Source organism: Orbicella franksi, chromosome 8 (assembly GCF_964199315.1).
Source record: "Orbicella franksi chromosome 8, jaOrbFran1.1, whole genome shotgun sequence".
In the NCBI taxonomy this organism is placed as follows: domain Eukaryota; kingdom Metazoa; phylum Cnidaria; class Anthozoa; order Scleractinia; family Merulinidae; genus Orbicella; species Orbicella franksi.
Window position 1 is genome coordinate 28672107 of NC_138152.1, and position 23205 is coordinate 28695311.

Below are 23205 nucleotides of genomic sequence, written 5' to 3' on the forward strand. Positions count from 1 at the left end.
ACGCATTGAAGCGTTTACATGCTAGACAGGGTAGCCCGCCTACCCGGTGCACCCTGTGTACTTGCCCGGGGCACCCTGTGTACTTGCCCGGGGCACCCGGCTAGGCGGGATAGCTTTTTACCATGTTAACGGTTCGTGCCGGGCTATCCCAGCTAGCCGAGGTGAGATAAACCGCGAAAACATGGCGGCGTGAGGTGCATTTTTTCGTAGTAACCATTAACATAACAATTAAACTTGCCGCCAAAAAGTTTCTTTGGTCGGCCATTTTGTTTGTTGTGCTTAGCGGCCGCTCAAAAGATAGCCCACGCAGCCCACTCACTGTCCCGGTGAGGTGAGTTGCATGTAAAGGCGGGCTATGTGTCAACCCTTCTAGCCGGGCAGCCCGGTTAGCCGGGGTACCCTCCCTCCATGTAAACAGGCCCTTAGTTTGCCATCGTTGACAACGTTGTTGTGCTTATTGATTTCACCTGGCAACGAAAAGACTCTTAATTAAAAAGCACAACAAAACCTGGTGTTTCCTTGGTAGCTAATTACCAACAAATATAAACAAACATAGCGTTGGCAGCGTTCGAGTCAGTTAGTTAAATTGTTATTGATTTGACCGTGTAAAGAAAACACTTCCAATTTAAAGGCATTACAAAACACGACGTTACCTAAGTAACTAATTAACAACATAAATAAACACAGCATTGAGTAGCAACGCTATATTAGCAAGGTTCTTAATAAAAAAAAATGGTTTTGAAATGAAACATTTTGAAACATGGCTTTAAAATGAAATGGCCATTTGGAAAACAGCCTGTTACAATGGAAAGGTGAAAGGGTATTTTCGCGGATCGCTTCCGCCCTGAACACTATGATTTCGGTAATACAGCGTAAGGTGTCAATAGCATAATTGCTGTTCATTTGAGCGTATTAAGACAACACTTACAAATTAAAAGCACGACGAGACATGACGATTTCTAAGTACGTAATTAAAAAACCCTAATTAGGTGTGAAACGAAATGACCGATGGGATAGCAATCTGTTACAAAGAAAAGATTAAGGATGTTATGTTATGAATGCACGTTGTGTTACCTAAGTGAATGATAAACATGTTATGCTGTTACTTCGCTACAGAAAGATGTAGTGGGGGAATGGGTCGAGAAAGTCCTTATAAGGCTGAAACTCTTACCCTTATAAGGAATTACCCCACCCAATTCTCTGCCACGTCTTTCTATAACACAAAAGCAGCATATGTTTACAAGTCGTCCAGGTAACACAATGTTTTCAAAAACATACTTAATCTCCCACATAACAATAAACGTCAAGACCTTTTCAATTTTCCCGTAGTGACCACGTCAAAACGAGTTTGTTCATGAATATCAGGTCCTCTAAACTCCGAGAGGAGCATCGTACTTTGCTCTACAAATCTGCAGCTTGCACTGTATCAAAACGATGTCCAAAGCTGGACAAACATGTGGTGTGTTGCTTTGCGTGTTAATCAAAAGTCCTTCAAACGTCTGTAGCAGAAAGACAACATAACATGTTTACCAGTCGTCAAGGTAACACAACGTCATGACTTTTTCTTTGCCGTAATGGCCTCGTCAAAACGGGCTCAGTTGATGAATATAAGAACCACTAAACTCTGAAAGAGATTCATACTTCGCTCTACAAGTCTAACGTTTGCTTTTAATCAGAAAGTTTGAGGTCCAAAGCTGAACAAAAATGGGGTGCGTAGCTTCGCGTGTTAAACAAAAGTTCTCGAAAGAACAATCAGTTAAACGTCTGCGCAAGAGTACACTTTACGCTGAGAAATTGAAAGAAAACAGCTTACCAGCAAGAATTCCACAAAGATGTCGTATGGCAATCATGAAAGAGATGGGGAAAGAGCTACGACGGTTATCACCTGAGGTTGAATTCTAAAGACACTGGCAAAAAGAACCCAACGATATCTGCCTTGACAGAAGAAATGAAACGTTGAAAATGCCAACCCAAAAGCTCACGAACTAACAGATTGAAACAGACAAAAAAAACGCAACGAACTCTGCTTCGACAGAAGAAATGGCGACCCAAAAGCTCAGGAAGTAATAGAATGAAACAGACCAAAAAACCAACGAACTCTGCTTCGACAGAAGAAATAGCGACCCAAAAGCTCACGAACTAAGAGATTGAAACAGAGAAAAATAACCAACGACCCCTGCTCTGATAGAAGAAATGACGACCCAAAAGCTCATGAACCAACAGATTGAAGCTGACGAAAAACCAAAGATTTCTGCCTCGACAGAAGCAATTTGGACCCAAAAGCTATCGAACTAGCACATTTAAACAGACCGTCAAAAAACCAACGATTTCTGCTTTAAAAGAAGCTCGCGAACTAACAGATTGAAGCTGACTACTTTGAATACTTTCAAACGGGGTCCCCAAGGGTCCCCGACCCCTCTCCTCTAGATCCGTCAGTGTGTAGTTTTGTAGCTTGGTATAACGTGCTACAAAGCATGTTATCAAAATTTTCTTTATGTGATGAGTATGCTTGTATTATGATTCTCAATGGGGCAATAAGACCCTTTAAAAAAGCTCCTGGTAAATGACACACAGCTCAACGAAGTCTATTTCAATCGAAGTTTTCGTCGTGTAAATTGATGTAATTTTAATGGTCTTGTTTTTCACTCTGACTTGACAGGCAAAATTGTCAATAGTGTCTATTTTGTGACTTAATTTGAATAAACTTAACTAGGGATGGACCCCTCTAAAAACTCTTGTGTTTTCTTTCATATATAATAAAGATGTTTTCTGTTGATGGCTTGCAACCAATCCCGAGATATGGAAGTGACTTAACCTCGTTCCCAGGGTCTTTTCCCTGGCTTGGGCCCCACCCCCAAGCCAAGGAAAAGACCCTGAGAACGAGGTTGCAAATGACTAAGAGCTACTAAGGCGTGGCGGCCATGTTGGATGACGCAACAAAACAATATGGCGGAGATGACGTGACGTGAAATCAAGAATAGGCCATATTCGTATTCCCGGTATTGGACTGGAACTAGCTTGTAACTGAGGCTAATGTGGGAAGTCTTTTCAAATGCAAATGACATTAATCTCTTTTTAATGATATTCGTCCGTATGAGCCTCCATTGCAAGCTAGTCCCAGACCAATACCGTGAATACCAACATGGCCTATTCCGGTGCTGGGAGATGTGCAGGAATAAAATATGGTTCAAATTCCGCCAATTAAACCCTGAAATAGCAGAATATTTTAATTGCCAGTTGACTTTCTTTTATCAATTCTCAAAAAACGAATGGCTCTAACAGCTGATCACACTTGGCCAGTTTCCATGACAACATACTAATACTGGAATCGTCGCTGACGTCATCCTTTACATTTTTCAGACAACTTTGGGTGAAGAAGTATCATGCTAGAAGCGAATTGATTCCAAACAACGTTTAAAGAAGTTGTGAAACTTAGTCACTGGTGACATTTTTAACTCTTCGGGCGTATTTCTGCATGTGTGTCAAATGCGCTGTTAGAAAATAGCCCAAATAAAATCCGCGTGCTGATTGGTTTTAACTCGTGTTTCCATTTAACAAAGAGATTATGAGCTCGAGATTTCTATCGCGTGATAGTTGACGATGGCGCAGCCCGAGTCAAAAAACACACGAATAATCTAATTGTGTTAGTATTAAATTTACTAGACGTTCAAAACTAAATTCTCTTCACAGACATTTCGAATACGCAAAGAAGCGGCCGCCAGTTTGTTAACAAGGGCACACTGCTAGGCTACTCACTATCCACAACAGAATAGACAGTGAGTAGCGTAGCCAATCAGAGAACGGCATTCGTGATACAGTGAAGTCTGTATTAAGCGGACACCCTTGGGGCACTCACTAGTGTCCGCTAATACAGGTGTCCGCTCTAAACAGCTTCTAATATATTGTGCAATAATAATTACTTATTAAACCTTTTGTAACACAGTCTCACATAGTGTAATTAAATACTGCTCATAGCACAATGCCCAGTCAGTCAATGCATCAATCTGGAATAATCTACTTAGCTTCAAAACGACATCGCTGAACAATGTTAAACTGAGGAGTCTGAGCTGAGCTTTTAGAAGTAAAAAACCCTTGAAGCGTCCGCTTATTGCAGGTTTTTGTGTAACAAAATGGCTTAATATTGGTGTCCGCGTCCGCTTTACAGAAGCAACCGCTAAATGCAGGTTTATTTTACAGTTAATGTGGGAAGAAAGTTTAGGAACTCAAGCTGGTCTCCACTTAATAGAGGGTGTCCGCTTCATATGGGCCGGGGTCCGCTTAATACAGGTTTCACGGTAGAACGCTAGTAGATTTATACTAAAAATCGATGGAAACACGGTACATGTTTTCTATTTCTTACATCATGTAAGTATCAGATAGTAGACAATGCTTCTGATTGGCTAATTGCGAATTCAGGTACGGCACGGTAGAAAATCAACAAGGAGCTTAGATTAAATAAAAGCAAATCAGAAAAGTTAAGATTGAACAAGACTGAAATGGATTATGAAAGATGAAAGTGGTAAAATTACGCAACGGTTTTTAGTACGTTGCCAGTAAGGCAACGAAAAGCGCTCATAATCACCTCAGTTTTTCGTTGAATAAAATGACCTTAGCACGAAATTGTAGAAACACTTCTCAAGTTAAACCCATCCGAAGCTCTCCATTGCAAACTTTCAAATATTAGGAGGCACCCACAATACGCCGCAGAAATTTGAAGATGCAGCATAATTTCTACGGTTAGGTCTACCGTCCACATTAATCCGTCACGAAAACGGAGCTTTTCGAAAACGCTCTTCAAACCGGAGGAATTTGAAAACGCCGGCTTTCCGTTTTAGTCTGGACGGAAAACATTTGAAAACGGAGCTTTTCGAAAACGATGACAAAACGATAATCATGGGATTTCCATGACTGAATTTTCCTCAAACACAAATCCAAAATGACCCGTGATTGTTGCGTTTTTAAATTACTCCGGCGTAGTGTGGACGAAAAACATTTGATGCGTTTTCACAGTGAAACCTCCGTTTTCAAATTCCTTCAGCGTAGTGTGTACGTGGACGGAACTTTAGTTCTAAGAATTTGGCAATTAAAGACGAAAATTGATGATTTCCTTCAATCTCATTACCTGCCTTCGGACAATGTAGAGATTTTGTAAGGAGAAACTACACGTTGATATAACGACATTGGTGTGAGTGTTGTTAGTAAACAATGCTATCAGCGATACAATGTGACTCGCTCGCTCGCGTGTCTCTGAAAACACGTGGAATTTTGCGACGGTTAATTTTGCAAGCCCAGTTAAACAAAGAGAGCCAAACAAAGACATAAGGACAGCAAAAGAACTAAATATTGTTAACCAAGCTTTCCGATATATCGAATTTCGTTCACGGCTAGTACATTCCGAACTAACGTTTTTAACGTCTGAGACTTTCCTCAAATCCCACTTTGCTGTCATTCTGTCACAATTTTACAGGTTCCCAGGAGATATGTCGGATTGTGAACTGAATGTATTAATTAATCTTGATTTAATTGAACTGAATTTAGAACAAGTTTATATCGATTCCATTCAACTTTACCCTCACCTTGACTTATGTAAGAGCCTTATTTAATATATCTACATGAAAATACTTAAAACAGTTATGAAAGCAACATTTCGGTTACTTGAGTGTGAGGCTACTTCGTAAACACTGTTTAATAGTAATAATAAGGGCACATTTTAACCGCTCGAATAGCACATGTCTATAGCAATTACATTTTTAAATTCTCAATACAGCATTAATGTAACATTAGGAAAAGGGGTAACATAAAAGTCGTCAACTACAAGATAAGATGTTGTCTTGATGTGGTACAAAAGAAATTATAGCATCAGTTTGGAGAAATGAAATTTTGACTTTGTATCTCTGTTCCCAAGCAGCGCGAAAAGCTACTCCAGTGCGCCCACCCACTTCACATTGGAGGGTAAAAGGAAGAGTTTGCAAGACAACGATGTTTTAAATCGCTGTTTGTGATGTATCGTTTTGTTCTCCGCCCGCACTGAAATCTAAAACAAGATAATCTTTGCGGAAAGCCACTTCAATGACGGCTGATTGACACCACAACAAAAGCGTTGTCTTCCGAGCACGCGCAACTTGGTAAGCGTGTGTGCATATTGTTATGTTAAAACGGCCCGGCTACAGCGCGTGCTTCACTGAGAGATAAGTTACGACACACAATAGCTAGCGAGCCGCTGATAGCCCCAGAACCGACCATAAGCGGGAAAGAAAAGAAAGCATCTGTGAAGCAGAGCATTTGTACAAGAGAAAAAAATGACAAAGGGAGTCGAAGACAAGCTTGCGAACGATCCACTTGTTTCGGCGAGTAAGGAAGTGAACACAGCCGACAACTCGAGATACCGAAAGTGGGCTCAACTGGACAGAAGCCGACGGTTGAAGGCGAGCGCTAGAGAGCGGAAACGAAGGCACGTACTGAACAACGCTTTAGAACTATTGCGGAAGAAAGTTCCATGCGTCGATCAAAACCCTCAAAAACTTTCCAAAATTGAGGTGTTGAGAATGGCAATTGATTACATCGCCATGTTAAGCTGTTATCTGAAAGGTTCGCAGTCCGCGGCCGTGCTTGCCGCGCAGCTACCGCCTGTTGAAGTAACAACCATCTCGCCCACAAGAACAGGAGCACCCAACCTTCTAATGCATGACCCTTCCGTCACTATAGTCGTGCCAAAAACAATGGACCAATTTCAGGTACAGCTAATAACCACAAAAGCGTTTCTTTAAAGTATTGTAAAATTTGAGTTAACTAGCTTACAATATTTTTTTCCACCCCCGCCCCAACATCTGCGAACTTTTGAATTTTGTTACTTTATTAGCTATTTTTTTCATCGAAACGGAATGAAAACACTGATTTCTTCTTTCTTGCCAACAGGTGGGAGATCACTACGGTATAAAAAGCTCGGAGTTGGACGTGTATTTGAAAGGGTTCCAAGAGTTTCAGTCCTAACCGATCTAATTTTAACTATCTGTACATATAAGAAAATCTTGTAGATATCCCATATACCGTCTTTCCCTTTTTTGCAAAAAGTTGAATGTAATTTTTTAAATTATTTTATATCGCTGTAGTTAGACTTCAAGTAAAACGCAACAGCTTTTATTGACTAAAGTATCTTTATTATCTTGTACAGCTGTGTTCGTGTCAATATGTTATTGAAATAAATTCAATTATAAAAGTTGTTTTTAAACAAGTTGGTTTGTCTTCAATGCCATGCACGCCTGTGAGCACGGGCCAAATGGCCGCTGTACACAGCCACGCAAAAAGAAAAAAATGACGTTAATTTAATTTTCCTTTTGAACGCTACAATTCGCGCCAACATTTGGCACCTTCAACCCCATTGATCAAAACAAACAGGAACTTTGCTTTGTAAGTTGATAAGCTGAAGGTTGTCGGTTTACCCGCGTACAATACTCCAAATGACCGCATGAACTTGGCGGCCTCATAAAACGACTTGTTCACTAAAACCCACGGCGAAATCGGAGATCCACAAAGACACTTTTTGAAGTCCGTTAAAGGCGACAATGGAGAGACTAATAAAAAATGTGCCTCGATTTTGAAATCGCTTAAATTAGGCGCCTAAGTGGAGTCTTTTGTCTGCTAAACACGTGTAGGATTATGATTGAAGTCGCATTGGGAACACGGAATCTTGCTCACATCCGACCACGCAGTTTTTAAAGCTAACAATCGTAACTATATTCTGAGCCGAGTTTTAAAATCAAGTGCAAGTTTCCCAGGCAAAAGTTAAGTTTCATGCGAGATGTTTTGGTCTTCACGATCTGAATACATCACCCGCATTCTAAACAATGCGCAACCAGAAAGAACGATTGAGATTTCAGAAGAGTTGTTTTTTGGAGAAAAACACTCACTGAATGAATGAAAAATCCCGTCGTCATTGAGGGTTTAATCTCAAAAGATTAGCTTTCGATTGATAAATGAAATCAAAGTTAAATTTCTGTTGCCGGAAAAACAGTTTACATTTCGTTTGCTAGGGAGTCCAACTACACGTGGTCGTGTAATCGAGCACAACAGAACAATGGAGACTTATTTAACGAAATTTCATTCTTTGCTCCGTCTCTTAGCAACCTGAAGTGAATCGTGCTCAACTGAGAATTAAACAGTCAGAGACGTTTTAGGCAGGACAAAAGGATGTCTCACTTGATCGTAAGGAAAATTCAACGCTAAACAACGCAACGGAAAGGATCGGGTTGAAAAAAAACTTTCTTCAGTCAAAATTCAACCGCGCGGTGAAGAGCTTTGAAAACTATTCTAGTAGACGGAAAACAGTTTCAAAGTTTATCGTGTTTAGAAAGTCGTGTAACAAAAAAGTTTATATAACTAATGGAAGTTAGCTATCAAAAAACTGAAATCGCTTTATTAGATTTTGAACTTTCCATTGTGAATTCGTCAACTACTGTAACAGTATTTCGAAACGGATTCAACAAATTAGGAACTTGGCGAAAATGGCGTTTCATTGCGTCAAGAAAAACTTTTGAACTGACTGAGAAATATTCACTGGATAATTTTACTTCAGTGATCTGAATAGGCCAAACCTAACCTTCTTTAGGTTTGAATATCTTTGCAGAAAAGTATGCATTTGACTTCAGGATGAAAAGTCGATATATTACCTCTTCTTAACCTCGCTCTAGATATTGCACCATCTTTGAAGATGGAGTTAAGGCCTTAAAAGAGGAAATGCAAACTGCAGAGCGAATATAAGTCAATTCAAACCAACTCAATTTGTCGAACAAAACAAAGTACCTGTATTTTATCAAACGAAAATAAAAGCTGTATCAAAGTTGCCGAAAGAGTGGTACTCTATGATACATTATTAGTTTTTGTTCGGGCATACAATATTAAGCGCGTGCGTGTGGCTAACCGAGTCGCTATGTTAAAACAGAAAGGCACATAGAAGTGTCTTTCGTGTCTGTAAATGCAATAATTAAGCAACGGTCATTGATATTTCCACGTGGCACGGCTCTTAATGAACTTGTTACAATATACACGTGTAGTTCAGCATTAAAATGTACACAATAGCATCGATTTCACTTCAGAAACCCCGTGAAAAAAACCGTGACAAGACTTCTTACTGGCTTCTTGTTAGTTCAACATCGATAATAATTTATATTGACTGAGGATGTAGATTTCGGGCGTATCCATCTGGTGGTTGAGATTTCATTTTTTCAGTCTCTCGAGACCAGAAAACTCACGGCTGTACATTATCGTAGTGAATTATAACTGAATGCATTAGTTTTCTCATCAGAAATCAAGCTGGAAGCTAGATGTTTCTCGATTTCATATCAAACCAACCTCTGCAAGCTAAACCAACAAAATACCCATTCAAGATGAGTTAACATCGCGCTAAACTAAAAACGATATAAGTTTCAATTGGAAATCATAATTATCGCTTTCACAGATCATTTGAACGCCGATGGAAAACATAATTCGCCAGACACTGGTCGCTTGGTTTTGTGATCGGGCAAAAGCATCTACGATTGTCGAATTTGAACTCAGTCAAAACCTATTCTCGAAATTACGTTTGAGAAAGAACAATTAAAAATTGGAAATGAAACATCGCAACTGAAACTCTTCAAGTTCTTCAGTACATTTCAGACGTCCGGTGATTCCTGACACTAATTAGAGTGAGTAAATTATCATTTGTAAATGAGGGAAATATTGCAACCTCGTCCAATAATTCTACACACACTACACTAAAATGAACTGTACCATATAATCGCACTTATTCAACTCGACCAAGATCAATTTTCAATCAACGACTCTGCATTACAAAGATTTCAAAACGTCATGGTTGATTTAGTGAAATAACGATGTACGGTTCGTTACACACAAGTATGAAACTGTACATAAGGTTTATGAATTTGTACGAACTGTATAGAAAGAAAAGTAGAGGAGTTGTATCTGCCCAGTTGTAGAATTTATTGTAGAACCTACTTGTGCATTTCTAATTTCTTTAGGAATTTTAGCTTAGTAGGGGATGCGATCTTGCTTTTTCCCAGCTATAATCCAGTCATAACATCATTTAATATTCATATTAATCAAAACTATAAAAAAAATTCACGAATCTGATTGGTTGCCAACGGGCCCGATTATGGCCTTAATAGAACAATGTACGCACCAGATCTTATCTACCTGACAGAGCCGGAAAAACAACTTGTCTAGTGCCATCAAACTAAATTAAATTAAATAACCCCTTGGGGGGCCCGCGGACGCGCTCCTATAAAACAAAATACCGTGTTTGACGTGGGCGGGGCTGTACGGGATGACGTGGGCGGGGCTGTGCGGAATAACGTCAGCGGGTCCGGAAAAAGCCATCTTGCCCCGCACACATCAACAATTCAATAGCGCCCGTAAGACTGATCATTGACAAAGTTTCACGTCTTGGCAACAAAGTCAAGCTCAGAAAAGGTGGTGTGATTTAATACCAATTGATGTAAATTAGGAGGGGTCGGGTGGAAAAATATTTGATTCTTGGTCATTTTGCAAGGGGCTCGCTGCGCTTGGTCCGTACACTATAACCTCAAGCGAAATACTTTCCCGTGCCGTGCACCAAACAGTAATAACCTCATTTTGTAATTTATTATATGGTAGCTCCGTGAGCGGGCAAGATGAACATAATCGTACGCTGTGATTGGCAAGTTGGCACTACCTTGCCCGCTCGGGACTACCCGCTGTCCCGCAAGAAACATTTCGCTGAAAGCCATGTAATAGATCCTTTATTGACCAAGCTTGTTCGGCCAAGATGGCTGAAAGTAACTTGGCCGATATCCAGCCATCTTGACCTCACGCTTGGTCAATAACCCATGCATTATCATGACTACATGGAGTTTAATACGAGACCAAAACAAACGTCGCTAGTAAGATTCAAGCCGAGAACTTCACGTGAGATTCGTAAAGGGCTCTGATTGGTTGATACCACTGTAACTGTTCAATCCGAGATTACGTCAACAAGGCTCCGACCCCCACCCCACTCCCCCTCGCCAGTTCCTTCTCGGTCCTTTCAGCTGGGACAGACCCTTCCAGCGGAGCCTGTTCACAGGCTGTTGGTGAATGGGATAAACTCGCGATAAGAAAGATCTGTTTGCTTCGACTTCGGGGATTACAACTTTCATATACTGAACTCATATCGATCACAGCACAACACCTTTAATAACCAGCGCTTTGTCCTTCTTCAAGCGGACCCTCATAAGGTTGAAGTACAGCTGAACTCGTGTTCAGGCTCTCAGAGCCCAAGGCAATTCGCCGCATTAATTGCGGGCTTATTTCTTCGGTTAATGTCATGATTGTAAAGACAGTTTTAATATGAAACACCCTTATGTACTTTGAGAGTTCGTTTTCATAACATTGCAACTATCTTTTCAACATTTCAAACAGCACGTACATTTCAAAACGGCTACCGTTTAACTGACGCGGTTGGTTCCGGTAAGTGGAATTCAGGGTTGTCGAAAATCAAATTCCTGCGGCTTGGAGGCCCGGTCCTGTCTGGCGTGGAAAATGTTAAGGATAAGCTACAGCAATGCAGCACAAATTAAGTACAGGCAATGTCTGCGTTCAAGCCTAGTGGCCCATCAGGTTAGCCTGCGGTAAAACGCCTGCCATTTCCTTCCACCCGGAAAGGAAATAGAGGACATCTGCAAGTAGGGTACCATCAGGCCGGCGCCGGCTGCAGCATGAAGCGACTAGGAGTATTTCTAACCCCCTCCCCCCCCCCCTTCCCTTGGGGGCCTCTCATATGAAAAGGTCGGGGATGCTAGTCTTCTCCTGTTGGGGTGTAACTCGCGGATTTTCGTCTCACTTAGAGGAGTTCAGGGCGAAAGGCCATTATTGGTAGGGTGCACTCGAAGAAATCATAACAAAAAAACCCGTTGTCATTTCCGTTTTAATATCTTTTAGGGGTCAAATAAAGCTCTAGGCAGCCCAGATAGGTCTCCTCTAAAGGCTTAAATCGCATTTTCCGACAAGCATCGCCGACCTTTTCACATCAGTGGAAGTCCCCCCGGCCTACACCCCTCCTGGACGTGAGGCTAGTGTATCACAGGGTTTAAGGTCAGGGTAAAGGGACCGTAGTCGCGGTTGGGGTGGAAACTTCAACTTCAATGCGCCGTACAGTTCCACGCCGTGTGCGCGCAGATGTGCAACAAACTTAGTGTGAAGCTGTTTGAAAGTGGTCAGTCACAAAACTCAAAACACTGTTTTGTTTTTTTTTACACAAAAAGGATATTTGTGAAGAAGCTTGAACATTCCAGTTCCAATACTCATGGGAATTCCCATAATAATACACTCACTGACACCTGTAACACAAAGGTATTATGATCCTCAGCAAAGGAGCTCACTCACGGTTTTTTGAGTAATTTTTGGCCACGTACAAAATTACTTTTAATTTTAAGGAAACCTGAAAATAGTAGTTTACTAAGATAGGAAAACTCCAGAGATAATATTAACCTATAAAGGAACAAGGATGGTTAAGGATGGAGAAGATTGACACGGATTACAAACGACGAACTTGAAAAATTGAGGCTAAATTTTTGAAGACGCCATTGCCCAAGCCGCAACGTAGCTCCTTTAAATAATAATAATAATAATAATAATAATAATAATGATAATAATAATAATAATACTGATAATGATAATAACAATAATAATATTAGTAATAGTAATAGTAATAATAATAATAATAATAATAATAATAACAATAACAATAATAATAGTCATTTATATAGCGCTTTTTCCATAAATGTCCAAAAGCGCTTTACAGTGTGCGTACTAAAATAAAATTTTAAAACCTGAGACAAAATTTACAGGTTCATCACTGGTATAAAACTTATTCTACGTATTGAAGTACTATTAATAACTACAAAAGATTGGCATACGCCTGTCGAAAAAGATACGTTTTCAACTGTTCTTTAAAACAATCTAAAGAGTTCCAAAGAGATGGCGCGGATACCGACAATGATCTATAACCATACGAACGTAAATAATAATGTGGTATTTTCAATTTCTTATCAGGTGAGGATCTAAAGATGAATGGACCTGTATTGCTGCAATGGTCACTCAGTATTACCCATGTGTTATTAACTACACAGACACCAGACTTCGGTTTTACCACTCGCCAGTTTAGAAACGGGAAGAAATCTGGGCGGGTTTCATCTTGCAGTGGCTTGTGGGATTGTTGACAATAACAGTCCCACAAGCCACTGCGAGATGAGACTTGCCCCAGCTTTCTTCTCGTTCCTACAGTGACGAGTAGACCTCATCACTGTTTTGGAAGAGATCTTGGGCAACACGCGTACAAAATTCAGTGTTTGCATGGGAATCCGATGGTAAATAATTTCATAACGATTGAATTATAGACAATTCATGAATAGCAAAGTTAAGATCCAAGGCAAACGACTGCATTAATCATGCAAATTTGAAGAATGTAGCTGCCTCCAGTCGCTATTTCATTTTCCATACATTTGTCTATGAGTTTTTTTTTTACGCTAAATTGTAAAGCCGCGTGAAAATTTAAAGGCAAAAGTATGGAAAATTATAAACGCGACTGGATGCTTTCTAGCACAGCTGCATTCCTCAACGTGGTTTGCGATGCGTTTTACGGGATGAAGTAAATCACACAAATCTTGTTGTAACTCGCAGCAGGTATAAAAGTTTTTTCGTACCATCAATAGAGTCGGTCTGACCGTGTAGTGCGGCATCAAACAAATGATCTGAAGTCTTCTCGAACTATAAAGGAAAAACGAGTTTTAAAAATCTGATAAATAAACTGATTGAACTGAAAAAAGTTGCATAAGCAGCAGAACAGGCAGCTTTGTGAGGCTCTTTGAAAAGTGCGTGACGAACGTGAAACACGCGCGACCGCGCCTCTCGCCGGGCAAGTCTCGCGTTTCGCGTTTATCGCGCGCTATACGAATACTCAACCAAAGCTCCTGCTAGAAAGAGTATTATCAATGGCTAGATTAGATTTAGATTATTTTACAAGGGTAAACTTACAGAAGCAAGCATAAGTACGCTCTCCTTCATCTTTGCTATGCCGAACCTTGTTATACCCAGTACCTCTCCCTAGGGAAAGAAAATCATTATTATCAACAGCACGCGCGAGAATTCCTCCCGAGTGCCTCTCGTGTGTTTTAATGTTCCCAAACGCTAAAGTTCAAAGATAGATCGTAAGTCCTGTTGTTGAAGAAGCCATGAACCATTCACGGTTTAAAAGTTTTAATTGTCTGTGTCTTCTAGCGTTTTCTCGGTGACCCTGATTTCTGACAGAATCGCCCAAAATAAAGCATACTTCATAGTGATGTTAATCAAAACACTTTACAGTCACTGTCCCGTCTTGCCATCCATGAATAGAAACACTGAGATTCCGGCCGGAAAACTGACATAATATTGCGGTGGTGAAAATCAATAAAAATCCCGCGCCGGTCGCTGGAAAACTCTTTGTGACTGAAGTGTAGGTTCAAACCTTTGTGCAAACCTTCAACCAAGGAGCTTTTTTAACAGAACCAAGAAAGCGATGAAAATGTATTTAAAGCTACGAAAGCCAGAAAAAAAGGACGAGCTGTGTCGGCCACTAACAGCTAGAAGCTTGTGGAGCAGCATAGATCAAACAAAACACTATAAAACAAAAATAACATACAAGAGAAGTCCAACTAGCGATGCCTTTTTCATTGCAAATAGCACTCGTTTTTGTCCGCGAAAACTCAGAAATCGCGTTTCGACAATACGGTCGGCACACAGTTGGGGAAATGTTGCGGGGGACGTGTAGCGGGAACCTGTAGCGGGAACCTGTAGCGGGAACGTGTAGCGGAAACGTGTAGCGGAAACAGTCCCCTTTGTGTGTATGCATAGATCTGATGTTGCAGGGAGAGTACGCAAGGTGGTGAACACAAAGCGGACATTGGTTCATTTCTACGTTGTAGCAGGAACAGTTTGCAAGAGCAGTGCACATGGTGTGAAATTGAAAACTGAGGTAATTTTGTCCCTGTTTCATGACGCAAGCTTTCGAACCAGCTAAATTTCATTTGCGGGGAAAATGTAATGTTTTCGCAAAACCGGGGATCACACGAAGAATACCGTCCCCTAGTGTGTGCAAACCTTTAGTTTTGGTTACATTTTCTTCGTTTCTTTCAGAATTGAAGTTTGTTTTGTATCTTTTGGTATCAGAGAGACCTCGGAACAAACCGACTGCTACTCCGTCCAACACGTTACCTTAAACGTCATGAGGTCTGCCAGTAACATCACGTGACGTGCATCGATACTCATCCCGTGACTCTTCATGGTCATGTTGATTTCATTCATTATCGTTGCCCTGGTAACAGAGAAGCAGACACAAAGGATATCTATTTAGTAAATAAATTCTATAGTGCATGTTAGGTAAAACGAATCTGTCCTACCTTCAATCTGGGGATCGCAATGGGTTCTTTGGGTAATAAACATCTGTTATGAGGGCCTCCCAGGGGGAAGAGGGGGGTCCCTTGTTACTTATTAATAAATTCCATTGTTCATTAAGAATTTTTTTGTCAAAGTTCCTTTTAATAATAGAGATATCTCTTGTTCTCTCATATTAATCCCAAAAATATCCCTTGTTCCCTTGAAATAAGTGATCATGTACCCTTGTTACCCAAAACCACTGAGAGGCCCTCTTTTATGAGGCACAGAGAAAACAAAGTTATGCCCTCTTTGACTTAAAGTCTTCAAAACGAAATTCAGCATTTTCCACCCGCTGTTTCCCAAATGATGAAAACAAACTACATGCTACTGGGGATAGTTTCAATGAGAGTTAGAATAATTCGAACTTTACATATTTTGCCACTAGGATGACCAAATATGGCAGGGCGTAACTGAAATGTCGGATTATCTGAATGTTGTGCTCTAGACGCACCCAGGTGCCACAGGCGACCGAAAAAACTTAATGTTCTTGGTTAGGAACCTTTGGGCTCCTTGTAATTTTTCTTAGACCACAGCTTTACTAGTCAGGTAATCTGAATAATGCATTTTATTGCCGCTTTTTGCCTCTGTTTGGTAATGCGTCCTGTGCGAAAACACTCAATTGAACATGTGTTTGATTTGCATGATAGTGACGTAGTGAGTAAAAGTGGTTTCCATATGAAAGGTTTTACACCAAGACTCGTCTTGAAACTGAGGTAAAATAAACCTATTGTTAAAACTGAGTTTTAAACATCTCCCAACCTGGCAGCTTCGATTCCAAGAACTTTCTCCACTTCAGCCGTGTTGTTGGACGTGGTTGCTGTGCCTTTGACGCCTACAAATAAAAACTATAATTATCATCCAATCAGGAGAAGGAGACACTGTGTGGCAGGCAGGTGATGAGAAGAAAGAATATTATCAACTGGGGATATTGCCTTGATATAACAGAAAATAAATATTCACAGAACACAGAAGTTCTCTTCAAATCAACAAGTTAAGAACAATTGTTTTTCAAAACTGACCAACAGTGGACATTACAGACAGCAAATCATCGCCTTCCACCAGCAGCTTGTAGGTATCTCCTTGAGCCTCGTCTACATGAATTATGGCGCGGTTTACATTTTTATGACCCTAAAAACATGAGAAAAAAAAGGAAAAAAATAAAATAAAATAATATCAGTATGACAGCCATGATAGCGGTTATCATCCAAAGACTGGGCTAAAATACAATGAGTCCCGCTCTGACCACTAAGCTGGAGTTGTTCCTCGCTAGACCCTAGTTCAACTCCTCGGTCATGCTTGTAAATAGCCAACTGGTCTGCCTCCCGCCAGTTGGGATTTTTAGGTCTATTATGTTTATTTGAAATATTTCTTTGGCACGCTTGACAACTAGCTAGTTGTAGCTAAGTCCATCGACCACTATAAACATTCAACAACAACAGCGGTGTTCCTCAAAGACTTTCATTCAAGCGAAGCCAAACGCGAATAACAGTATACAAGAGATGATTAAAATCACGCAACGCGCGACGGAATAAAATTATCATGGATTCGTGAAACTTTGAACAGGTTCTAAAAGGTTGGATGCGAGATGAGAGCGCGCGAGAGGGTCATTTTGGTGTTCCAAAACAATGAAACAGCGGCCATGTTGGGATTTCTTATCAATCCTGTGGGAGTTGAACTCTTTTCTTATGTAAACACTTTCTTTTGTTCTAATAAATTAGCATGGTTGCTGGCCACGTGAGTGAAGACGCTCTATTCGAGGGCATGAGTTTGAGCTCTCGGCTTCCCTCATCCTCGTTTGGCCGTGCTTAAAGAAGCTCAGTCACGGTATTCTGAGTAATTTTGGCCATGTACAAAATTACCTTTAAATTGAAGGAAAACTGAAAATAGTAGTTTGCTAAGATAGAAAACACTGAAGAGATAATAATAAACCATAAAGGAACAAAATGGTTAAGGATGGAGAAGATTAAAGCGGATTATAGACGACGAACTTGAAAAGCATACGCTAAACTTTTCAAGATGCACAAATCGCGAAGTAGCTACTTTCAGACAAAAGTTAAAGGTTTGCCGCTCAGCTAAGATACCTTGATGAGCACATCAGGCAAGTCTGTCTTGAGCTGCTGCATTGTGTAATGTAGAGAGGACTTACTGCTCTCACTTGGATAAATACAGAGCTCGGACTTGCTGAGGGCTGTCACTTGCTGAAAGAAAAACACCCGTTATTAACCGGTCGACAAGTACGGTACACCCCTTCTCCACTCCGCACAAAATTGCACTCTAACTCTCTACGAAATGTAGGTCTAAACTCTTTAAGACCCGTCCTGATCATGGTTCTGTTAAGAACAAACATTCTGTGTTTTCAACGAATTGAAAAGTCCTCGCCTACTGACTTGTGTACGTGGTTCACTAACTGGTTCACCCGGTTCACTTGCTGATTCAAGTGGTTCACTAAATGGTTCACTAACGTTCAATTACCCGTTTAGCTCATCCACTAACCGGTTGAACTGGTTCGCTAACTGGTTCAGCCGGTTCACTTACTGATTCAAGTAGTTCACTAAATGGTCCACCAACGTTTACTTACTATTTTAGCTGGTTCACGGTAACTGGTTCAACTGGTTCAACTGGTTCAACTGGTTCAACTGGTTCGCTACTTATTTCTTAGTGGTCTACTTAGTCGACTAGGATGCTACCCATGGTCAACCCTGACCGACGGAGGCCTACTACTACTTAGTACATCTACAAACATGTTCACAAGCCATCCATACCGAGGGTTTCAGTTTAAGTTTTCTTGTACTGCAGATAGCAAATCGTATGGAGTCCACGTCAACTTCGAGCTGTTACAAGGAGAACAATAAGAGACAGTAGAAGTGATGAGCAGCGTGGAAAACTAACCCTAATTTAGGAAAAGCTCACTAGCCCCTTCTCTGTTGTTGCTCTTCCCAAGATGATACGGCGGCAAGACAGTTGTGAACCGAAAAAACAGAAAAAACAGTAATTTTCCTGTTCGTTTATCACTGTCAAAACAAACACGAAACTACACCTGGAATACAGCGATAAATTTGAAATAGAAAAAAAAAAGTTAGCCGTTGTCACGGCGGTTCACATTTTCCAGATAACACAGAATTTAGTCATCTGACGTTGTTGTTTTGTAGAAGACGGAAAAGAAATGTACCAAGAATACGTGCACAGCCAATGTTCTGCTGATTAAATATTGACATTATGTCGAACACGTTTGGTGTTTTACTTTTTTAACCATTTTTAAACATTTTTTAGTCTTGTACATATTTTGTCCTTAAATCTTGTGTTTAGCGACTTTCCCGTTTCCGTTGCCGTCCTGGTTTTCTTAAACTCCCTATTGCCTAATTAAACAACTGCACACATCAGTTAAGTTGAAGTAATCACCTTTCTCGTGTACATACATTATCTTGTGTTCATACAATTTGTCACCTGAAACCCCTTACACGTATGATCGCAAGTCAACAGGTCATCTGCTAAGTCAAACCTTGTGTGGCAAGATAACCAGCCCTGAGCATTTTTCAATTAAACCAAGTGAACACTTAGAGTTGAACTAAGTAAAACTCCTTGACTAACGGCACATTGTTTATCCTATGTCGCTGACGGATCACGTTTACGGTTTTGTCTTTTATATTGTATTCATCTTCTTTACAAGGTCAACAAAATACATATATTTAATATTACAGTGACATAATTCAAGTGACCGTCTTATCGAGCCTCGGGACCCGTTCGATGTTTCCCGCTCTCACCGCGAAGTAACGTTTTCCCGCGCTTATCATCGTCAAAAATTCCTCTATGATTCACACTTGATAAAACATTCCCGCACTTGGCAACCGTTAATATTTTCCCGCGCTTGCCGACTGTTCAATGTTTCCCCGCGCTTGCCACCCGCTTAACGTTTTCCCGCAATCTCTGCCCGTTTCACGTTTTTCCCGCTTGCCACGCGTTACATCTTTTTCCCCGCTTACCACCCGTTCAAGGTTTTCGCGCGCTTTTCACCCGTTCAAGGTTTCCCACGCCTATAAACTACCTGTAACATATTTTCCCGCGCTTGCCACACATTTCATGTTATCCTGCGCTTGCAACCTGCTACACGCCGTCTTACCCTTTGCCACCCGCTACATGTGATCTTGCACTTGCCACCTGTCACATGTTTTTCCGCCCTTGCCGCCCGTTAAAGCCCTGACCAAACAAAAAAAGGAGGGGACAAAAGTTTGCCACACGTTACTTTTCTTCCCGCGCTTTCCACCCGTTACATGTTTCTCCGCCTTTGCCGCCCGTTAAAGCCCTGACCAAACAAGAAAAAGAGGGGACAAAATTTTGCCACCCGTTACTTTTTTCCCCGCGCTTTCCACCCTTAAAATGTTTCTCTGCCCTTGCCGTGCATTAAAAGCCCGGACCAAACAGGAAGAGTTGAAAATAATTTGGCATTTGTTACTTCCCACCCGTTACCTTTTATTACCGCGCACGACACCCGTTACATGTTTTCCCGCGCTTGAAATCCGTAACCAGTTTTCCCGCGCTTGCCACCCTTTCCATGTTGTCCCGCACTTGCCACCCGTTCCATGTTTTCCCGCACTTGCCACCCGTTCCATGTTTTCCCGCACTTGCCACCCGTTCCACGTTTTCCCGCGCTTGCCACCCGTTAGGTGTTATTCCCACGATTGACACCCGTTACAAGCTTTCCCGCGCTTGAAATCCGTTACATGCTTTCCCGCGCTTGCCACCGGTTACACGTTTTCACGCGCTTACCACCCGTTTTTCGCAGTGTTACCAAAGCGTTCTACATCAACTTTCAATTGGTGTAATGGACCATTTGTTGCTATAATGATTTTCAGTGCGATAACTTTGGTTTACTTGTGCAACATCCATTGAATAATAGCTCTGCAGTTCATACTCCTATTAAAAGGCTTACCTTAAGCAATTTGATCCTGTCCATCGCCAGTTTGACAAGAATAAAACAGCTGTCAGGCAGGAAAACTTCTTCGATATACTCTGAAACCTGTCAAACAAGTTTAACTGGTCAAACACGTCATGATAAGGTCTATGCTGTCCTCAGACTGCTCAGTGCAAGATTAGCTACGTAAAAAATGAATTTGTTAATCAGTACATGGTTTGAACCCAGGAGTATCATTGGTTCGAATAGTGTGATCGTCCGGGTGAAGGTAGTTCTGAAAAGAACTGTGGTTGGTGACTGATGCTTCCACAATTCAAAGAGGACTTTCCCTCAGGTTGTCGAAACGGTCACCAACAACAGCTCTTTTTACAACTACCCTCGCCAAAACGATCACATTATACAAACAAATGAATTTATTGTTTGTTAAATTCAGGGGCTAGAGGTTACTCAACCCCCCCCCCCCCTCCCCACCCACAGTTTACTAGTTTTCGCCATACCTCTCCTAGTAGGGTTTTCTCAACCCGGCCTTTGACCCCTCGTGCCTCGTCAGCGTTTTTGTCATTCATAAGCTGCGCGGAGATGATTGGAGTGCTAATGGACCGAGATGCGTTGATGATTTCCTTTATACGAGGAACGCCAAGGGTGATATCTGGCTTTATTAAGAAAACAAACTAAGCCTGTATGCATGGTTTCCACAGGCAGGACGTTTCAAAATTCCCTGACTTTTCCCCAATAAAATAAACTTTTCTGGCTTTCGCCAGCCACAAATTTTGCCGAAACACTAAACTGTTTAGGTCTCCAATTTCTCGGCAAGCTTTGGCACAATCAATCGTACAACGTTCATTTAACATTTAGAGACTGAAGCGTTTGTTTTAACTCGATCGGAGACTGAAGGAAAGGTTCCCCAACAAAGACACACGAAAAAAAAAACGCAGCAAAGTAACTCTGATAAACTAGTCTGAAACGCCAAGTGAACACTGGGAAGAGTTTGTTGTGAGCCAATTGGAACTTAGGATTTCGATGACGTTTGCGAAGAAATTCCCGCCTTCTTCGCGTAAGCGCGAAGAGCAAATTTTAAATTTTCTTGGACGCTTTTGCAGACGGTTTTTTCGTTCCTAGTCCGTCTCCATCTTGTCCAATATTTAGGGGTTTTCTTAATTTGAAGACTATTTCGTAAACTGTGACCTTTATCAAGGATACTCATTGAAGCGACTCCAGCGAAGTGAAACGTCTTCAGAGTCATCTGTGTTCCAGGCTCCCCAATACTCTGAGCACACAGGGCACCCACTGCTGTACTGGGCTCAATCTTTGCTCTTGAGTACTTCTCCTTACAAAGGCTCAGGAACTGCTTCAGTTGGGACTTGGTACAACGGTCTACCCATGACAACACTAGCAGAAAAACGGAAGTAGAGTGACTTCGATGTTTTTCACTTCCGGTCTGCGTTGAAAGGTAGCTAAATTTTCTTTAGAAAAGGGATTAAAAGTCATTCATATACAGGGAAGCAGTCGTATTTATCGAATGAACAAGAAGCACAGTTACCTACCCTTAGGAAGGTTATTCGTTTCAGACGCACTGGAACAGAAAGGAATTATTGGTCATAATACAGATAATTCATAAAGTATAACCTTAACTTTAAAGGGGCTAAGTCACGGTTTGCGCATATTGAAAAGTTTAGCCTCAATTTTTCAAATTCGTCGTTTGTAATCCGTGTTAATCTTCTCCATCCTTAGTCATCCTTGTTCCTTTATGGTTTATCATTATCTCTTTGGTGTTTTTCCACATTATTAAACTGTTATTTTCAGGTTTCCTACCATTTAAAGGTAATTTTTATGTGGCCAAACTAACTCAAAATACCGTGACTGAGCTCCTCTAAGCGGTTTTAAATGACTGCTGCTAACCTGTTCATGCTCTGAAATGAGTAACTACATGCTATTAATAAATTTGCAAATCGATTAAAGTAGCTTCATTCGAATGTCAAAAAGTTATTTGCACCACTTTGCTGCACACGATTGGCTTATAAAACTCGCGCCACTTTTTCATCCAATCAGAAGTAAAACCAAAACCAATCGTCCCTCGCTCGCACACGTTTTCCCGCGCTTTGCGTCAGCTACATGTATCTATCGAGTTTTGATTGGTTATTGGTTCACTGGATTTTCGCTGTCCTTTGTGATTGGCCAAAGTGATTACCTTGGGTTTGGTTTTACGACAGTCACACTCAATAGCCATTTCAGAGTTGACCTAAAAAAAAGGCCCGGTGCACAGCCATTCATATGAAAATGAGTTTAATTTGCATGTGAATGAAATCTCATTTTCATATGAAAGAGTGGGCATTAAGACTCGCTTTGAGAAAGAGGTTCAAGGTAATTCAGAAAAGACCTATTGAAAACCGCTCAAAAGAACTCTGAACTATACTAATATAAGTGCCTAACATCCCAAAGATTGATTACTACACAAAATTCAAGGTATAAAATGATGAAAGATGTTGGAAAAGTCAAATGCGTTTGTAGGGATAATTCACCTTTGCCGAAGATTAAAGAAATACCTGAGAGAGGAGTGAGCTCCCAGACCAAGCTGTCGATGCTTTGTCTCTACCTTTTTGGCAATGTCTTCCACGAATGCTCTAAATACAAACAAAAGAATACATGCTTTCTTCCAGTCGTGTTAAGGGTAACAAAGATTTAGCGTGTGTTGATCGGTCTAGGCATCATAGAGTCAAAGACAGAATGAGCTAGCAAATTTCACTTCCTCGTCAGCGACAGTTGCCAAGTAACAAGAGTGGCTTTGTCACCCCACAAGGAGTGGCTTTGATACCCCA

At 41.0% G+C, this 23205-nt stretch overlaps 2 protein-coding genes across 2 annotated transcripts in view; one reads left to right on the forward strand and one right to left on the reverse strand.

Annotated features, from left to right (window-relative positions):
- Window positions 1–72: 72 nt before the first annotated feature.
- On the forward strand, window positions 73–8450 carry LOC145496143 (uncharacterized). Its single transcript, XM_081475787.1, has 2 exons — window positions 73–6734; window positions 6916–8450. Exons 1-2 carry the CDS (start codon window positions 6300–6302, stop codon window positions 6988–6990), a joined length of 510 nt encoding a protein of 169 aa, XP_081331913.1. The 5' UTR covers window positions 73–6299; the 3' UTR covers window positions 6991–8450.
- Window positions 8451–9464: 1014 nt separating this feature from the next.
- LOC145496104 (DNA-directed RNA polymerase III subunit RPC1-like) overlaps window positions 9465–23205 on the reverse strand; it is a 32839-nt gene continuing 19098 nt past the window's right edge. Inside the window, exons 29-42 of the mRNA XM_081475735.1 lie at window positions 22933–23010; window positions 21934–21962; window positions 21590–21778; window positions 20887–21038; window positions 20408–20494; window positions 18243–18311; window positions 17562–17678; window positions 16500–16608; window positions 16240–16312; window positions 15259–15358; window positions 14044–14112; window positions 13713–13776; window positions 12278–12347; window positions 9465–11543 (exon numbers count right to left, since the gene is read on the reverse strand). Coding sequence (XP_081331861.1) covers window positions 11450–11543; window positions 12278–12347; window positions 13713–13776; window positions 14044–14112; window positions 15259–15358; window positions 16240–16312; window positions 16500–16608; window positions 17562–17678; window positions 18243–18311; window positions 20408–20494; window positions 20887–21038; window positions 21590–21778; window positions 21934–21962; window positions 22933–23010 — 1300 coding nt within the window. The 3' untranslated portion in view covers window positions 9465–11449. The remainder of the gene's footprint in view (window positions 11544–12277; window positions 12348–13712; window positions 13777–14043; window positions 14113–15258; window positions 15359–16239; window positions 16313–16499; window positions 16609–17561; window positions 17679–18242; window positions 18312–20407; window positions 20495–20886; window positions 21039–21589; window positions 21779–21933; window positions 21963–22932; window positions 23011–23205) is intronic.

What these genes read in the sequence shown, in the direction of transcription:
- LOC145496143 (XM_081475787.1), top strand. Translation starts at nt 6,300, where the DNA reads ATGACAAAGGGAGTCGAAGACAAGCTTGCGAACGATCCACTTGTTTCG. An exon ending in AAACAATGGACCAATTTCAG is followed by an intron (nt 6,735 to 6,915) that starts GTACAGCTAATA and finishes TCTTGCCAACAG; the next exon opens with GTGGGAGATCACTACGGTAT.